The sequence below is a fragment of the Stegostoma tigrinum genome, chromosome 19 (genome assembly GCF_030684315.1).
Source record: "Stegostoma tigrinum isolate sSteTig4 chromosome 19, sSteTig4.hap1, whole genome shotgun sequence".
Taxonomy (NCBI): Eukaryota; Metazoa; Chordata; class Chondrichthyes; order Orectolobiformes; family Stegostomatidae; genus Stegostoma; species Stegostoma tigrinum.
Window position 1 is genome coordinate 21852543 of NC_081372.1, and position 20163 is coordinate 21872705.

A 20163-nucleotide genomic window follows, 5' to 3' on the forward strand; every position below is an offset into this window, starting at 1 on the left:
GAATGCACAAACTATTAAAACTAGATACTACAAAGATGACTGAAATAGAGAATTAAAAGCCCTGCATCTGAGTGCATGCAGCATTTGTAACAAAGAAAACAAAGCGACAGTACATACTGAAGTAAGTAAATGTGATCTATGCAATGAAAACGACTGGGTCCTGAACATTTAGGAGTAGAACATAGAACATAGAACATTACAGCACAGTACAGGCCCTTCGGCCCTCGATGTTGTGCCAACCTGTCGTACCGATCTCAAGCCCATCTAACCTACACTATTCCATGTACGTCCATATGCTTATCCAATGACGACTTAAATGTATCCAAAGTTGGCGAATCTACTACCGTTGCAAGCAAAGCGTTCCATTCCCTTACTACTCTCTGAGTAAAGAAACTACCTCTGGCATCTGTCCTAGATCTTTCACCCCTCAATTTAAAGCAATGCCCCCTCGTGCTCGCCGTCACCATCCTAGGAAAAAGGCTCTCCCTATCCACCCTATCTAAACCTCTGATTATTTTATATGTTTCAGTTAAGTCACCTCTCAACCTTCTTCTCTCTAATGAAAACAGCCTCAAGTCCCTCAGCCTTTCCTCGTAAGACCTTCCCTCCATACCAGGCAACGTCCTAGTAAATCTCCTCTGCACCCTTTCCAAAGCTTCCACATCCTTCTTATAATGCGGTGACCAGAACTGTACACAATACTCCAAGTGCGGCCGCACCAGAGTTTTGTACAGCTTCACCATAACCTCTTGGTTCCGGAACTCGATCCCTCTATTAATAAAAGCTAAAACACTGTCTGCCTTCTTAACAGGCCTGTCAACCTGTGTGGCAACTTCCAAGGATCTGTGTACATGGACATAGGAAGAATAGGAAGCTTGTTAAAAATGGAGAGGTAGCATCCTTGATTTAATAAAGCATTAGTGTGCTAGTTAAAACTTACCTTGATCAGGAAATCATTTATTGAATTAGTTTGAGTGGAGATTTGGAAAATTAGTCACAAGTTAGAGTGGTCTACAAGCCACCTAACAGCAAACACCATTTGAGATAATGGATACAAAAAGAAATATTAGATGCTAATGATAAAGCAACTGTAATTACTATTGGGGAAAAAAAAACAGACTTGCAATGATAGCCTGGATGAGGAGTTAATAGAATGTTTCTGAGATAGTTTCTTAGGGCAAAATGTTCTGGAACCAACCAGAAAACAGGTTATATTGGAATTGGTATTGCGTAATGAGACAATATTAATTGTGGACCTCTAGGCACATCGACATGGCAGCGGCCACAGTATGGTTGAGTTTTACATCCAGTATGAAAGAGAGAATACTGTATCTAAGGTTAGTATTTTGAACTTTTATAAGGACAACAATGTGGACGAGAAAGTAACAGAAGTAAACTGGCATAGTAGGCTCAGAGATTGCTCAACAGAAGAGCAGTGGCTAGAATTTAAGTTGACATTTCAGAATATAGTCTTACTACGAAGAAAAGTTCCAAGGGCAGGACCCCATCATCTGTGATTAACTAAATAGCTAGGGAAATCATCAAACTAAACAAATAAGCATATAATTGTTCAAAGATAAGTGGCAGGTCAGATGAATGATGAGAATATCAAAAAAAATGTGACAATGAATGACCCAAAGTTTAATTAGACCATATTTGGAATATTGAGAGCAATTTTGGGGCCCATATGTTAAGGAAGGCGAGGGTCCAGAAGAGGTTTATAGGAATGAGCCTGGGGATGAAGGACTGGGCATATAAGGAGTGGTTGAGGACTCTGAGTCTGCACTCTCTAGATTGTAGAGGGGTGAAGGGGGATCTGATTGAAACTTACAGAATACTGAGAGGACTGGATAGAATGGACATGAAAAAGAAATTTCCACTAGTAGGGGACACGTGGAGCTAAGGACACAGCCTCAGTGTAAATGGATGACCCTTTAGAACCGAGATGAGGAGAAATTTCTGAAGAAGCGCCACTGAACCTGAAACATTAACACTCTTTTCTCTCCACAGATGCTGCCATACCTGCTGAGTTTTTCCAGTTATTTCTGTTTCTGTAGTTGTTGTTGAGGAGGAATTTCTTCAGAGGGTGGTTAATCTGTGGTACTCATTACCATAGAAGGCTGTGGAGGCCAAGTCATTGAGTATACTGAAGACAGAGACAGGTAACTTCTTGATTATTAAGAAGATCAAGGTTACGGAGAGAAGGCAGGAGAGTAGAATTATGAAACATATCAGCCATGATCGAACGGCAGAGCAGGCCTAATGGGCTGAATAGCTTAATTCTGGTCCTATATCTTATGGTTTTATATCAGAATAAAGGAAGAGTATGAGATGATGTCAGTTAGAAGTGTGGAAACACATAAGAAAAGAATCCACAGATATCTGAGAAGGAAAAGAAGAACTGCTCCAGTGATGATCCTTTAGAGTATGAAAATGGGGAGTTAATGGTGGATAATGAGGAGATGGTAGACAAAATGAACAAATATTTTTATCTGTCTTCACTGCAGAGAATACCAAAAGGTTTTGCTGGAAATTGGGAGGTGAAAGGAAGAGAGGACCTTGGTGAAATTGCAATCACTGAAGAAATGGGGCTTGGCAAACTGATGGAACTGCAGTCTGACCAATCCTCAGATTTGGATGGATTTTATCCTAGCATCTTAAAAGTGAGGGCTAATAAGGTTCTAGATTGAAAGGGGTTAGAAAAGATTTACAAGGAAGTTGCCAAGGCTGGTAGGTTTGAACTGTAGGGAGAGGCTGAATAGGTTGAGGGATGACTTTATAGAAGTTTACAAAATCATGAGGGGCAGAGATAGGGTGAAAAGCCAAGGTCTTTTCCCCTAGTGTATGAGAGTCCAAACCTGGAGGATGTAGCTTTAAGGTGAGAGGGGAAAGATTTAAAAGGGGCCTATGGAACAACTTTTTCACGCAGAGGGTAGTGTGTGTATGGCATGAGCTGCCAGAGGAAGTGGTGGAGACTGGTACAACTACAACACTTAAAAAGCATCTGGATGGGTATATGAATAGGAATGGTTGAGAGGGATATGGGCCAAATATGGCAAATAGGACTAGATTAATTTACGGTATCTGGTCAGCCTGGACTAGTTGAACCACAGGATCTGTTTCTATGCCAAAGAACTCTATAACTCCATGTGATGGATAAAATTTTTTAAAATCCCTAAGAGTCATCGCATTATAAAGTAATAAATATTATCCTTCTATCCAAGAAAGGAGGGTTGTAGAAATCAGGGAATTTTAGGCCAGTTAATTTGATATCTGTTCTAGGAAGGGTCACTCGGCCCGAAACGTTAACTCTGATTTCTATCCACAGATACTGCCAGACCTGCTGAGCTTTTCCAGCAATTTTCGTTTTTGTGTCTGTTTGGAAAAGTGAGAAATCAATCATCAAAGTGGTTACAGCTGTACAGTTAGAAAAACGGTAAGCAATTGGGAACAGTCAGCATTGCTTTGTGAAAAGGCAATAATGTTTAAACAATTTATTTGTGTTCTTTAAAGAAGCAATAGACACCTTGGATTAATGGAAACTTATTGAAAAATTGTGCTGGATTCCACAAAGCATTTGACAAGATACCACATAAAAGATTATTGCACAATGTAAGAGCTCATGCTGTAGATTAGAACAGACAGAAGATTGGTTGCTGGCAGGAAACAGAGAATATGCATAAATGAGTCTTTGTCTGATTGGCAGGATATGACAATTGGGGTCCCACAGGAGCCTGTGTTGGTTCCTTAACATTTTACGATTTGTGTCAATGACTTGGAGATGAAGGGAGTGAAGGCATAGAACCTAAATTTGCAGAGGATGCAAATAAATAGATAAATAGATAAATAGGAAAGTGTCTTGAAAAGAGTACGTAAAATTGCAGATGAGTTATGTGAATGAGCAAAAATTTGGTAGATTGAGTATGATGTGTAAAAATATAAAGTAACAAGTAGATTGAGAAATTCCTTGAGAAACACAGCAGGTCTTGCAGCAAAACAGAGAAAATAGAGTTACATTTCAAGTCCTTCTTCAGAAAATGTAAAATAGCTCACCTGGGCAAGAGGAGTAAGAATAAGGAGAGGATTATTTAAACAGAGGACAACTGTAGAGTACTGAGGTGTGACGGACCTAAGGTGTTCTTGTACATTCGTCACAAGATGTTCATGTGTAGGTACATCAAATAATTTTTAAAAATGCTAATGGAATGTTATCCTTTATTGAACTGTAGTGGAATGGTGCTCTGTTTCAGATACACAGAGCATTGAAGAGACAGTAATTTGAATACTCTTTGTTCTTTGTCAGCTGCATACTTGTTAGAATTATAACAACTAGCAGGTGGCAATATCTCTTATGACCAGGACAGTGGCTGCACAAGTCCATTATTCTTAATGTCTTGTTAGAGTATTAATTTTTCCAGCAGCTTTGTGCATTTTTCTACAATACGAACAAATTCCAAAGTTTAAAGGTAATCTTTTGTTGCAGAGTTCAGGTTTTTTTTTATAATGCACTTGTGAAAAAATAACTGGATGTTCTGAGCATTGGCAATGATTTATTCATTCACTCACAGGATGTAGACATTGCTGGCTGGGCCAACGCTTATTTCCCATCCCGAGCTGCCATTCAGAAGGTGATGGTGAGCTGCCTTCTTCAATTACTACAGTGCATTTGGTATAGGTGTATCCACAATGCTGGAAAGAAGATGTTCCAGGATTTTAACCCAATGACACCAGGAGAATGGTGATTTCACAGTCATGATGGTGAGTGGCTTGGAGGGGAACTTGCAGGTGGTGGTGTGTATGTATCTGCATATGTTGCTGCCCTTGTCTTTCAAACGGTAGTGGTTGCATGTTTGGAAAGTGCTGTCTTAGGCATTTTTGCAGTGCAGCTTGTAGATACTGTTGCTGAGGGTTTGTGGTGGAGGGAGTGAATATTTGCAGTTGTGGTGCCAATCCAGTGGGCTGCTTTCTACTTGATGGTATTGAGCTTCCTGAGTATTGTTGGAACTGCACCCATCCAAGCAAGTACCAAACCCTTGACTTGTGCCTTGTAGATGGTGGACAGGATTTGGGGAATCAGGAGGTGAGTCGCATACTGCAGTATTCCCAGCTTCAGACCTCCTCTCTTTACTACTATATTTATATTGTAGTCCTGTTCAGTTTTTGGTCAATGCTGACCCTCAGGATATTGATATTGGGGTATTCAGTGATGGTAATGCTATTGAATATTAAGGGGTGATAGTTTGGTTCTCTTGTTGGAGACGGTTATTGCCTGGCAATTGTGTGGCATGAATGTCACTTGCCTCTTATCAGCCAAAAGCTGGATATTATCCAGGCCACTCTGCATTTGGACATGGACTGCTTCAGGATCCGAGGATTTGTGAATGGTGCTGATCGTTGCTCAATCATCAATGAATATTCTGACCATATGATGGAGGGAAGGTCATTGATGAAGCAGCTAAAGATGGTTTCTTGTTGGACTGTTATATTATTCATAAATTCCCAATTTGATGCTGCTGGGCATTTCTAGCGCAGTCTTCTAAGCTTGAATTTGCAGTGCAGCATCCTTTTAGGGAACTCTGTCGTAATGGAGTAAAATCAGGGAACACTGGACACAAGCTGCCACAAGGCAAATTTATATGTCCAGTCTCAACATTTATAACGGGATGAATGATTGGATAAGTGATAATAGGAACTGCAGATGCTGGAGAATCCAAGATAACAAAGTGTGAAGCTGGATGAACACAGCAGGCCAAGCAGCATCTCAGGAGCACAAAAGCTGACGTTTCGGGCCTAGACCCTTCATCAGAGAGGGGAATGGGGAGAGGGAACTGGAATAAATAGGGAGAGAGGGGGAGGCGGACCGAAGATGGAGAGAAAACAAGATAGGTAGAGAGGAGAGTATAGGTGGGGAGGTAGGGAGGGGATAGGTCAGTCCAGGGAAGATGGACAAGTCAAGGAGGCGGGATGAGGTAGTAGGTAGGAAATGAAGGTGCCGATTGAGGTGGGAGGAAGGGATGGGTGAGAGGAAGAACAGGTTAGGGAAGCAGAGACAGGCTGGGCTGGTTTTGGGATGCAGTGGGGGGTGGGGACGAGCTGGGTTTGTTTTGTGATGCAGTGGGGGGAGGGGAAGAACTGGGCTGGTTTTGGGATGCAGTAGGGGAAGGGGAGATTTTGAAGCTGGTGAAGTCCACATTGATACCATTGGGCTGCAGGGTTCCCAAGCGGAATATGAGTTGCTGTTCCTGCAACCTTCGGGTGACATCATTGTGGCATTGCAGGAGGGCCATGATGGACATGTCGTCTGAGGAATGGGAGGGGGAGTTGAAATGGTTCGCGACTGGGAGGTGCAGTTGTTTGTTGCAAAGAACAAAGAAACCTACAGCACAGGAACAGGCCCAAGCCTGCACCGATCAAGATCCTGTGTCTAACTTGTCATCTATTTTCTAATGGTCTGTGTCCATTTGCTGCCTGCCCATCCATGTACCTGTCCAAATATATCTTAAAAGACGCTAACGTGTCTGCGTCTACCACCTCCGCTGGCAACGCGTTCCAGGCGCCCACCACCCTCTGTGTGAAGAACTTTCCACGCATATGTCCCTTCAACTTTCCTCCTCTCACTTTGAACTCATGACCCCTAGTAATTGAGACCCCCACTCTGGGAAAAAGCTTGTTGCTATCCACCCTGTCTATACCCCTCATGATTTTGTAGACCTCAATCAGGTCCCCCCTCAATCTCCATCTTTCTAATGAAAATAATCCTAATCTATTCAACCTCTCTTCACAGCTAGCACCCTCCATACCAGGCAACCTGCTCTGCACCCTCTCCAAAGCATCCACATCCTTTTGGTAATGTGGTGACCAGAACTGTACACAGTACTCCAAATGTGGCCGAACCACAGTCCTATATAACTGCAACATGACCTGCCAACTCTTGTACTCCATACCCTGCCCCCACCCTATTGACCTGCATTGTCACCTTCAGGGAACAATGGACCTGAACACCCAGATCTCTCTGTTCATCAATTTTCCCTAGGACTTTTCCATTTACTGTATAGTTCGCCCTTGAATTTGATCTTCCCAAATGCATCACCTCACATTTTCCCGGATTGAACTCCATCTGCCATTTATCTGCCCAACTCTCCAGTCTATCTATATTCTGCTGTAATTTCTGACAGTCCCCTTCACTATCAGCTTACTCCACCAATCTTAGTGTCATCAGCAAACTTGCTTATCAGACCACCTACACCTTCCTCCAGATCATTTACATATATCACAAACAACAGTAATCCCAGCACAGATCCCTGTGGAACACCACTGGTCACAGGTCTCCAATTTGAGAAACTCCCTTCTACTACTACCCTCTGTCTCCTATTGCCCAGCCAGTTTTTTTATCTATCTAGCTAGCACACCCTGGACCCCATGTGACTTCATTTTCTCCATCAGCCTGCCATGGGGAACCTTATCAAACGCTTTACTGAAGTCCATGTATATGACATCTACAGCCTTTCCCTCATTAATCAACTTTGTCACGTCCTCAAAGAATTCTATTAAGTTGGTAAGACATGACCTTCCCTGTACAAAACCATGTTGCTTATCACTGAAAAGCCCATTTTCTTCCAAATGGGAATAGATCCTATCCCTCAGTATCTTCTCCAGTAGGTTCCCTACCACTGACGTCAGGCTCACCGGTCGATAATGACCTGGATTATCTTTGCTGCCCTTTTTAAACAAGGGGACAACAATAGCAAGTCTCCAGTCCTCCGGGACCTTTTTTTTTAATCTAAGGACACTGCAAAGATATCTGTTACGGCCCCGGCTATTTCCTCTCTCGCGTCCCTCAGAAACCTGGGATAGGTCCCATCTGGACCTGGGGACTTGTCCACCTTAATGTCTTTTAGGATACCTAACACTTCCTCTTCCTAATGTCAACTTGACCTAGACTAAGCAAACATCTATCCCTAACCTCAACATCCATCATGTCCCTCTCCTTGGTGAATACCGATGCAAAGTACTTGTTAAGAATGTCACCCATTTTCTCCGACTCAGCGCATAACTTTCCTTCTTTGTCCTTAAGTGGGCCAATCCTTTCTCTAGTTACCCTCTTGCTCTTCATGTATGAATAAAAGGCTTTGGGATTTTCCTTAACCATGTTTGCCAGCAATATCTCATGTTACACCTCCGCTCGGTTCGCAACAAACAACTGCACCTCCCAATCGCGAACCATTTCAACTCCCCCTCCTATTCCTCAGACAACATGTCCATCATGGGCCTCCTGCTGTGCCACAATGATGCCACCCGAAGGTTGCAGGAACAGCAACTCATATTTCGCTTGGGAGCCCTGCAGCCCAATGGTATCAACGTGGACTTCACAAGCTTCAAAATCTCCCCTTCCCCTACTGCATCCCAAAACCAGCCCAGTTCTTCCCCTCCCCCCACTGCATCACAAAACCAGCCCAGCTCGTCCCCTCCCCCCACTGCATCCCAAAACCAGCCCAGCCTGTCTCTGCTTCCCTAACCTGTTCTTCCTCTCACCCATCCCTTCCTCCCACCTCAAGCCGCACCTTCATTTCCTACCTACCACCTCATCCAGCCTCCTTGACCTGTCCATCTTCCCTGCACTGACCTATCCCCTCCCTACCTCTGCACCTATACTCTCCTCTCTACCTATCTTGTTTTCTCTCCATCATCGGTCCGCCTCCCCCTCTCTCCCTGTTTATTCCAGTTCCCTCACCCCATCCCCCTCTCTGACGAAGAGTCTAGGCCCGAAATGTCAGCTTTTGTGCTCCTGAGATGCTGCTTGGCCTGCTGTGTTCATCCAGCTCCACACTTTGTTATCTTGAGTGATTGGATAAGTGAGTTAAATTTGCTAATGGTCAAGGAGGGAGATGGATGAAGTGAACAGGTGGTTAAGTGGTTAGATCTGAAAGTGGGTGAGGTTTCTAAGTGGTTGAGGTGAGTATGTAGCCAAGTTGGGAAGTGGATGGGGCGTGATATGTAGTCAGATGGTCAGGGAATGTTCAATTAGAGTGTGGACTCTCAGGAGCCTGACTGAGTGGGGCAGGGGTGCGTGTTGGTCAATTATGTACAAATCTGGATATTAAACTGGATTCTATTCTATCATACTCAGCTAGATATCACAGAACTGTCCGTAGTCCCCAACTCTAGCTCAAGACTGGGGATATTAACAGAGGATCCCAGAAAACAGAATTGCTCAATGGAAATTGACACTTCCCTGGTAATTCCCATGTGGGTCCGTATATCAGGATTTCCAAAGTATGACAATGTGCATCATTGGATGTGTGCTCAGTAGTTGGTGATCTGGAAACTGGAAGACTTGGTCCATTATTTCCAAGTGACTAATGAGAAAAGAACCTGATTAGACGATATTTTAAGGAAATTGACAACAACTATAATATGCATTTATGTAGCATATTTAATTTAACAAAATGTAGTAAGGTGATTTACAAGGCTATTATCAATAAAGATTTTGAACCACATAAGGAGGATTCAGGATTGATGACCAAAGCTTTGGTCAAAAAGGATTTTTTTTCATTAAATGTTCACAGCATATGGGCATGACTGGCCACGCAGTTTAGAGTCAACCACATTGCTGTGATGTGGAGTCACATGTCAGCAGACTAGGTGACGATGTCCTTCCCTAAAGAACACTAGTAAACCAGATGGGTTTTTACTACAATCAGCACTGGTTGCCATTAGGCCAGCTCCGTATTTATTGAATTCAAATTTCATCATCTGCCATGGTAGAATTCAAATCCACTTCCTGATAACATTGACCTGGGGTTCTCAAGGGCCTCCAGTGACATCACCACTATGCCATTGCCTCCTTCTTTCAAGAACAACCCCTAAATGGGAAGAGTCAAGTGCAGTATTGGGGAAGATAAGAGAGGGAATTTCAGATGACTACAAACAGATGTGCAGGATGCCAAAATTGGAAATTTGCAAGGATCACAAAATCTTTTGGGCCGGAGGAGATTACAGGGTTATAGAAGGATGTGGCCATGAAGGGATTTGGAAATATGGATGAAGACTGGAAAATGGGACCAATATCTTACTGAGAACTAATGAAAGTCAGCAAGCACAAGTGTGATAGTTAAACAAAATTTGGTACAAACCAGATTATACGCACAGTAGAAGTTTCAGAAATTCAAGGTTACTGAAGTTGAAAGGTGGGATTCTGACCAAAAGCGAATGTTCATAAATCTAGAGGTAGCTAAGATAAGAGGGGCCCCACACCAGATTGTCTGAGGCAGGGAGACATTACAGAGGTGAAAATAGGCAGCTTTGTATTGTTGTAGATATGTGGGTGGAAATTTATCTCAAGGTCAAACATGACATTAATGTCAGGAACGGTATGACTCAACTTCAGAGAGTTGTCAGGGTGAGAGATCAAAATAGCTGCCAGGGAGCAAAGTTCATGGTGGGGACCGAAGACAACGGCTTCAATCTTCCTAACATTTAGCTGGAGGAAATTTCTGCTAATCCAGTGTTGGGTGCCAGACAAGCAGTGTGACAATGAGGGAGTTGAGAGGTATCTAAATTGTTGGCAATGAACCAGAGATGAATATGAACAGCCCAAAACCTGCTTTGTACTCAGATGATGCCATTGGGAGCCGGAAGTAGATGAGAAATGTGGAGGAGAACGCCAAGCATAGATCCATGGGAGAATCCAGAAGTGATGATGCAGGAACAAGAGAGAAACTACTGCAGGTAATTCTTTGAAATATCTTTGCAAACTGATGCTTTGTGTAATTGGATGAGATTACCTAGGGACAGCATGTAGTTAAGAAATAGAAGGAAACCAAGGATAGATCATTATTAGAAAGCAAATAGTAGTACTGCGTTTGTTACCTTCCTGAGCTCTCTGTGTTTCAATTATTGACAACTTGTATTCACACAGCTGTACAATTCCCAGTTGCCTACAGCCCAACTCCATTTCCTCACATGCTGGATAAAGTCAGATGCTTGTTATGATGTTATCACTGCAGTTGACTGAGAGGCATGGTTTTGGACAGCTGGGTCAGCTGTATTCTGAAGCAAATTACTAATTGTTCAAAAAAAATTAAAAAATTGATTGAAGAATATGCTGAATTAACAGACAATTGTGTCTACTTTAAAAACAAGCAACCATGAAGTTATAGTAGTCAGATGTTTCTAGTAAAGTAAATCCAAAGTGAACTGATACAATAGTTGAAGAGGGTGTGAAAGTTGAGAAGTTCATTCAGGACCAGGAATAGGAAAAACTTCACAAAACGGCAGATCATTGTGCAGATCAAATTTCCAGATTTTGTAATGAAGCAAAATTCTCAAACTGATTCATAATTTTGTTGGATTTTGGCTCGCTTATGAAAAACTGCCAGAAATATGCTGAATTTGCACAATAATGTTTACTGGCATGAAGGTTTTTGTTTTGAGTCTTTTTAGAAGGGAATAAAGAATTATCTGACATGAAAGGTGAGCTTTCATGTAACCATCAATAGACTATAGGGAAATATTGAATACAAGGTTGTAGAATGCTTGTCAATCTAACCAAAGGATATTTAACATTGCCCAATTCACTCTTGTACGTGTGATACAAAACTATTACCACAGACAATTAATGACTCTAAGCATTAAATTGAGAGTTTTTAATCATGAATAAATCAGAAAGTCAAGCAAACTTGAGTGAGAGTGAAATTTTCATCCTATTGATGTGCATGCTATACTGGTGCCTAGTTGACAATTAAGGTTAGTCTACACAAATGGTTTCATCAATATCAGGATTTTACAGTCTCTTAAAATAAATGAAGGAGGCGTTCCTATCCAGACTCCAGGATATCCTCGAATAACAAGGTATACAGCTGGATGAACACAGCAGACCAAGCAGCAACAGAGGAGCAGGAGGGCTGATGTTTCAGGCCTAGATCCTTCACCAGAAATGGGGGAGGGGAAGGGGTTACTGAAACAAATAGGGAGAGTGGGGAGTCAGATAGAAGATGGATAGAAGAGAAGATAGGTGGAGAGGAGACAGACAGGTCAAAGAGGCGGGGATGGAGCCAGTAAAGGCCAGCATAGGTGGGGAGGTAGGGAGGAGATAGGTCAGTCCAGGGAGGAAGGACAGGTCAAGGGGCCAGGATGAAGTTAGTAGGTAGGAGATGGGGGTGGGGCTTGAGTTGGGAGCAGGGGATAGGTGAGAGGAAGGACAGGTTAGAGAGGCGGGGACAAGTTGGGCTGGTTTTGGGATGCGGTAGTGGGAGAGGAGATTTTGAAGCTTGTGAAATCTCTGGTCTCCCTACCGCATCCAAAAACCAGCCCAGCTTGTCCCCGCTTCCTCAACCTGTCATTCCCCCCACCTATCCCCTCCTCCCAACTCAAGCCACACCCATCTCCTACCTACTAAACTCATCCCGCCCCCTTGACCTGTCCTTTCTCCCTGGACTGATCTATCTCCACCCTGCCTCCCCACCTACGCTCACCTTTACTGGCTCCATCCCCGACACTTTGACCGGTCTGTCTCCTGTCCACCTATCTTCTCCTCTATCCATCTTCTATTCACCTCCCCCTCTCTCCCTATTTATTTCAGAACCCTCTTCCCCTCCCCTATTTCTGAAGAAGGGTCTAGGCCCGAAACATCAGCCTTCCTGCACCTCTGATGCTGCTTTACCTGCTGTGTTCATCCAGCCTACACCATGTTAACTCAGATTCACCAGCATCTGCAGTTCCTACTATCTCCAAGATATCCTCTGCAGTTTCTCAGTGGTCATTCACAGACTTGCAAAGAAGCCCTAAGGCATGATTGTCTGGGTTGTGAGACGTGACTAACTGTAATTGAGTTGAGCTGATGTTGTCCTTTTAGGGACAATTTCCTATTGGATTGCCAAGCAACAGTCCTGGCTTTTTCTGTTGTTGGATCTGCAGTGTAGTCTAAAAGACATTTGTGTGCAGAAGAAGCACTAAATAAGGAAGTGTTATATCTAAAGTTCCTTTTAAATTCAGGATGCTTCAAATACATTTGAAAATTAAGGCATGCAATTACATAGCACCTGTCACTATTTCTGGATGCCCAAAAATGCTTTTCATCAAATGAAGTACTTCTGAAGTTTGGCACTGTTGTTTGGTGCAAACACTGAAGCCAATACGTGCACAGCAATCTCCCACAAGCAGCAATACGATAATGAGTGGATGATCTGTTTCTTTGTGATTCTGACTGAGGGTCAAATGCTGGCCAGAGCACAAGAGATAACTCTTCTGCTTTGCTTCAAAATGGTGCCATAGGTCTTTTACCTCAGTGGACCTTGATATAATGTCTCATCCAAAAGACCAAAGCTTTAAACAACATTGCAACAAATTTCAAGTTTTCAAATTCAAAGTAACCACAATTGTGCCTTCTGCAACAGGAGGAATTGACACAAGGATTAATCGCCCAGTGTGTGTCATAAGTTCATGAACTGAGTACACATAGCTATTTATTGCTACCTGTTGGCCCAAAACCAGCACTTCAGATTAATAGATGAAGTACCAGTTTGGCTTTAGCCCCTATGGTTTTGATCCTCTGGTTGCCTTTAATATTCAAAGCTCTGAACTTAAAGTTGGTATATTTAAATTGCAAAAAAGATGACTTGAGTTATTAAAATAAATATGTCCAGATACATATATGATGTAGTTTCCAGGGAATTTGTCATGTCTTGACAGCAAGTTCCAAGTGGGGATTTGTGTTACTGAAGGTGTCATTTTTCAGAACGTTATCCCTTTGGTAGGCTACTCGCAACCTAGATTCAGCACTAGTTTTACACGAAATGCTAGGGGAGCAGGATTAAAGTGAAACACTTGAGCAGACAGTGCATTGGAAGTGCAATCTGGAAGTTGCAACTGAGGGTGACCTATCTCAATATGTATTCAATATGTTAGGACTTAAAGCGACAGACTAGAAAATGCAGTATTACTTGGGAAGAACTGTGGACTAAATATAAAATAAAAATGAAGACAATTTAAATTTAGCTAAGCAATTTAAACTTGAATGAATTTGGAAAATTAGTAAAAATGATTTCCCCTCTAAGTGCTCAGGTTATTATGAATTACTGTGTGTTGCTAGGTTGTCAAATTTGAAAGGGTCCAGAAAAAAATTTACAGGGATATTGCAAGGGTTGGAGGGTTTGAGCTATAGGGAAAGGCTGAATGGGGTGGGGTTATTTTCACTGCAGCATCGGAGGATGAGGGGTGGCCTTATAGAGATTTATAAAATCATGAAGGGCATGGACAGCTTGCATATTCAAGGTTAGGACAGTTCAAAACTAGAGGGCATAAGTTTAAGCTGAGAGGTGAAAGATTTAAAAGGGACCTAAGGGGCAACTTTTTCACACAGAGTGGTGCGTGTATGGAAGAAAGGGCCAAAGGAGTTGGTGGAAGCTGGTAGAATTACAACATTGAAAAGGCATCTGGATGGGTCTATGAATAGGAACGGTTTATAGGGATATGGGCATCATGCTGGCAAATGGAATTAGGTTAATTTTGGATATCTGGTTGGCATGGACAAGTTGGACTGAAGGGTCTGTTTCCATACTGTACATCTCAATGACTCTATGACATGGTGAATGAAGTGTGGAGTTATTTGGAAAACAAAGGAGTTACAAAAGGCTCTAATTTGAAATGAATTGTCTCACCTTTAAATGTTCCTAACACGCATTCATGCTGCCAAAGCATCTACCCTATTCTGTATGGTGGCTAGCATTTTCTGGCTGGGGATTCTTTACTATCCACTAGACTGGGGCTCAGGAGGATGGTGGGCACCTGGAAAGCAAGCACTGAGTGTCCAATTCTCCAGGCTCAGTTTACAGGAGGCCTCAATTTGTAACATTTATTTTTCTTGGAACCAAAGGATCTTTGTTATAAAAGCCAATTTCCATTTATGTGAGAATATCATTGGCAACCCATGGAATGTGGCTGTGAAGTAAATTACAAAAAAAAGACATTCTCACAAGGGGGATATATCTTTAAAGCTTCACTTTGTTTGTACAATTTTTGGGTTGCATGTTTTAATAGCCTTTTAAGTGTCAATACAAATGATATAATTTGCCCTGAAATATTGTTAAAGGAGCTCTGGTGGTACAACCTTTATATCAGTTTATAATTCTCCACTTGATCATAAACACAGTGAAGTATTAATTTCTTACAATGTTGTGACACCTTAGGTAGAACTTGATTATGTTCTTTAGCCAGCATATTTGTATAATGGTTTCACCATTCAATCATTGTGCTACGTAGTGAGATTTAACTATGCTGATTTGTTTAGCAGGTTCAGAAAAGTACAAGTAAAAGTGACACGATTGATAATACGAAACTAGTCACGTGAGTAAGCTAGATGGCTAATGTATCGTCCAGAATAACATCAATAGCATGGGTATGATTCTTGTCCCAGCTGAGACAGACTACAAATCTGCCTCCTCATCCTGCATTTGAAAATAGAATCCAATGGTAAAGCACTACTGAAAGTAGCTCAAGACAAAACAGATGATGAGGCAAAGGACTGCCCCTATGCAGAGCATACGGGGTGGATGACTGCTGATAATGGATGTTTTCACATCCTAATATTACAAATAAAAGTATTAGCAGCTTCACAAAACCCATTTCTATGTCCCCGTTCCTCTGTGCTTTGAGTTGGTATGAAAGGAAATTGTTAAGAAAATAATTCAATCATTGCATTTTAATATTTGGGGCTAACACAATGGACCATGTTAATAATTAGAACGTTCATGTTGATGTGCGCGCGTGCACGTATGTGTGTGTGTGTGTGTGTGTGTGTGTACATGCGCCTGTGTGTGCATGCATGTGTGCAACTGATTTTTATTTCCAGTTGTTGTCAAAAATATTAGAAATTCTATGGCAGCTACTTACACTATCATATCATGCCACACGTGTGTTGTATGCTGGGTTTGGATCTGGGCTGCTCAATGCATTTAAAAAAAAATCAATGTTACAGCTGTCACAAAGGAAATAGCACACAGTATTGATTGTCTGCTGAAACATTTTAAATGGTCAGCAAGGTGAGATATGCCCTGGAAGGTGTAACTTTAATTCCCTATTTCTGAGCTGGCTTGCATTTGAAATTTACTGATGGAAAGGACAGATCTTGATCTATTTGAACTGACAGATAATAAATTCATTTGTGAATTCCATTGCAAAAAGAAATCACAGAATGAATAAAATCTTGCTTCCGCTAAATGTGTTTTGTTAAAACAAGATCAATTTCTCATTGTTATTAACAGACAATTTCCTGAGCCAACCATTAGCAGTTCACAAATCCCAAATTACAAAGAATATTTAACAATTTAGTGATTCCCAAAAGGAATATGTAATCCACAATACTTAAACACTATCTAGTATAAAATAAAAACAATGCATCTTCTGCATCAAAACAACCGGATGAACAGATGAATAGAGACACTTACTTCCGCTGACTGATCTGCTCACTGAGTGATTGTTGTGTGGCTTTGAGATAACTTTGACGTCTTGCTGCAGTCTTTGGGGATGGCTTGGGGCTCATTTCAGAGTCCTCGCTGTCGTCATCTCCCATTGCCTTTATATAGCTGCCACTACGCATTCGCCGGCAGGGAATTTCTCCCACTTTTCCACGTGAAAGAGTGTTGCTCCAGTCTTCATGAAAAGGGACCTGCTCAAGATACAGTACTCTTCATTAGACCAGAAGCTTTTCCACCTCATTTATTTCAATTGTAATGAAAAAGTAACAGCATAATATTGTCCTCAGGAAATTATTTTCACATTGAAATGGCATGTACGGATGATTTTTAACTTTCTTTTATGACTGCATTCAAACTGTTTTTCTATTACTGGACCTATCATAATATACCTGAGAATGTTCACGATGACAGTGATTATTTGCACTCTGCTATTACATGAATTCACAACATCGTCACTACAGAAGAGTATCAACAGTCTTGATAGTGAGTTACTTCAATACAAGCAACATAAAGGAAAAATCATGTTGTTTTAATATAATTGCAAGGTTTCAATTAAATTTATCAAATGCAAGAATTTTGTGACAGTGATTCTGAGCCCAGTCACTACTTTATAATTACGCGCCTTTTATTTTGTAAGTCTATTTTTTGCCTATATGCTGCACTGTAAATATCAGTCTCCTGTCATGAGAATGTTTGAAGCTTTATTAGATGCTTGTATCCAGGATAAAAGACAAGTTTTAACCTTCAGATCTGTAAATAAACCATCAAAATCTTTTTTCTTTTATTTCCTTAGTATTCAGGGCTTTAAGGAGCCAACAATATTCATGAATGCTATTCCCAGTAGACTATGCTTTGCACAAAAAAGGCTTCAGCCTATTTACAAGACTCTCTGAAACTCAGTGCTCAGCTTGTAGTTTAAGAACATCATTAATTAAGATCAATTTTCAAACCAAATTTTGAATTTATCCATTAAGAAATCTCAGAAAAAATATTTTTTTAAAGGAAATTATGACCAACTATTGAATTTGCACATTTTGTCAGCTAGAAAATTGCAACTTCTTTGAACATGACTCACAGAAGAAAGGAAATTTGGCCTGTTATGACATTGCAGCTCTTTCAAAGAGCTATTTAATTTACCCCATACCTCTGCTATTACTCTATGGCCATGTATTTTTTTTTTCTTTTATCTCTCTACAGTATTAAATCAAAAGGTCTGCTTCAAAAGCACTTTCATAACTGCGCTGAAAGCTTCTTCAAATGACAGATTGCTAAGCAAATCACTTCCATCCATATCAGTTGATGCTGGCACCACTTCATCGCGAATCAGTCTTCGTACAATGAGGATGCTACTCACAGCATTTCAGCACTCCTGTACCATTGCTTGTCACATTAATCTATGATCATACTCTCTGAACATAGTCAGCTAGCATACACAATCACACAAACAGAAACAACAGAGTAGCCGTTGTAATCTGTATCAATCGGATTTTTCCTAATTTGCAGACCACTCTGGGACAAATTTCATTCCACTCATCTAGGTTATCCATATCTTTGTTCCAGGCTATTGACTTTGAAAGTTAACAACTAAAGTGATTATCATGTCTAGAAATCGTGCTTTATTTCCCCTAATGCACCATGCTCCATCAACAAGCTCTAGCAATCAGGACTCATGACTATCATTCATAAGTTCCACCTTACCATTCACACACTTACTAAGGCTGCAAGTCACATATTCAGATGTGACAGCTTCCACATTTTTCAGCAATTCAGAGATCACAGGGCACACTGCTCAATAACTTTGCAACAAACTCATTAGCATTCTTTACTTCACCTTGCAGCACAAGGTCATACGTAACAGGTGGGAGAATGAGCGCATTGGCAAGGCATAGGCACAGATGCATCTCCTTAAGGTCCCTGGAATGAACAGTGCTATGAAACATTTCAGCAGCTGTGTGTAAGATCACTGCAATCAGCTTCACTCAGCAGCTGGCTCTTCAGTCTAGGGGTATGATTCTTGATTTGGTTTATCTAATGAATAAATATGCAAGCTATCCCAGGTTAAAATCCCAGAGGAGCCTTGGTCTCTTATATCCAAAAGATATTCAATAAGGTACCACATAAAGGTTATTGCCCACAAAAGGAGCTAATGACATTGGGGGCTAATGGATTGAGGATCAGTTGACACACAGAAGACAGGGAATTAGGATTACTGAGTCTCTTTTACGTTGGAATCCACCTCCAAATTGAAATCATTCTTTTCAGTGTGGAAATGGTGGTTAACAACATTTGTGATCCCAGGTGTGATCCTGCATTGGTGATCAATGTCTTGGCTTCCTGTGCAACAAAGGCATAAGCCACACGAGTCTGAGAAATGCACTGGAGACTGACACCGAGGCCATGAGATCTATGCTTGGTGCCAAGTGAGCTCAGACTGTTGTTATCATGGCTGAGAACACCAGTGTTTGATTTCTAGGTTGAGTTTTTCTTTTATCCTCAGGGGAAACACCAGTAGTTAAGAGAGAGGAGAGATCTTTTAGATTTGCTTTCAGTTTTGGACAGTTCTGCACAAGCTGTCCTGTGTAAAGTTGTCCTGACAAATGGAGAAGATACTTAGATTTACTGACACTAGGCAACATTAGAGGAAGGAATTAGTAATAGTTCCAGACCAAATGTGTTTGCAAAAACACGATTACATTTAATCCCAGGTACGTGATAGCTCCAGGAAGAGTGCTCTCAGATTTTCCAGCCTGGGATTTGAAGTCAAATTAAATCATTGAGGTGTTAGATGAATGGATTTTCTCATGTATTTACAAGACAAGAGGTGTTTCTGGCTACCATACAGGGATGTTTTTGAGATATGTAAAGGAATGTTTTGGATTGATGGGATTATATTTCACTGTGAGATTCAGAATCTTTCAGTTTGTGTGATAGGCAAATAGTCTGATTTATTCTATCTCATCTTCATTAATCTTATTTAATCAACTTCTTTTTTAAAAACAAATCTGCAACATTGCCTGTTTATGTTTCAGTGAGAGACCATTACAATCAAAACAAATGTGATCTATCAACCATATTTCAGTCTGGGAACTGACTTGTCCAGTAATGATGTCAGCTGGGATCATAAAAGGGTCTACAAGAAGGGCGCTGTGATCTTCCTGAGCACTGGAAACGCCATCTTCATCATGTTCTACCGATCTGCTGGGAGAGTTGGCATAGTTGGCATACCACCTTACGGTGTATTTTAGCAGTCTTTAAACATTGCTTCTGCCTGAGTTAGAAATGCTTTCTGAATACCTTATGCGGTTAAGCATTTTGTTGAGAGCCCTGCTCCTTCTCTGTAAAGCTTCCCTAATCTGCTACATATGAAAACCTGTTATGCTGCGGCCCAAGGGGACTGCAACTTTGCAAATATTCCGCTGAGGATCCTTCAAATGCCATTGAGCTTCTTGGAAAAACCCTCGGCACCACATTCCTTTGACTCCAAAAATTTCTTCCAATAATCCAAAATTTTCATTGACTTTGCAGCAGTAGAGGGAAGTTAATAATACTTCACCTGAAAGTCTTGTGCTTATGACTTTAAATCACACTAGTCACAGGTCTCGTGGTGTATAACTGAACACATGTTTGGCACCAAGTGTTTAAAAAAGACTATTAACAGGCAGACTGGGCCCCAAAGCTGTATTAGATACTG

General features: G+C 41.3%; 1 protein-coding gene across 8 annotated transcripts in view; it reads right to left on the reverse strand.

Moving 5' to 3' along the window:
* LOC125461244 (disks large-associated protein 4-like) overlaps positions 1-20163 on the reverse strand; it is a 579923-nt gene that overhangs the window by 151906 nt on the left and 407854 nt on the right. For all 8 annotated transcript variants that reach the window (XM_048549769.2, XM_048549768.2, XM_059652770.1 and 5 more), the window contains one exon: positions 16443-16663. In XM_048549769.2, the coding sequence (XP_048405726.1) occupies positions 16443-16663 (221 nt within the window). The remainder of the gene's footprint in view (positions 1-16442; positions 16664-20163) is intronic.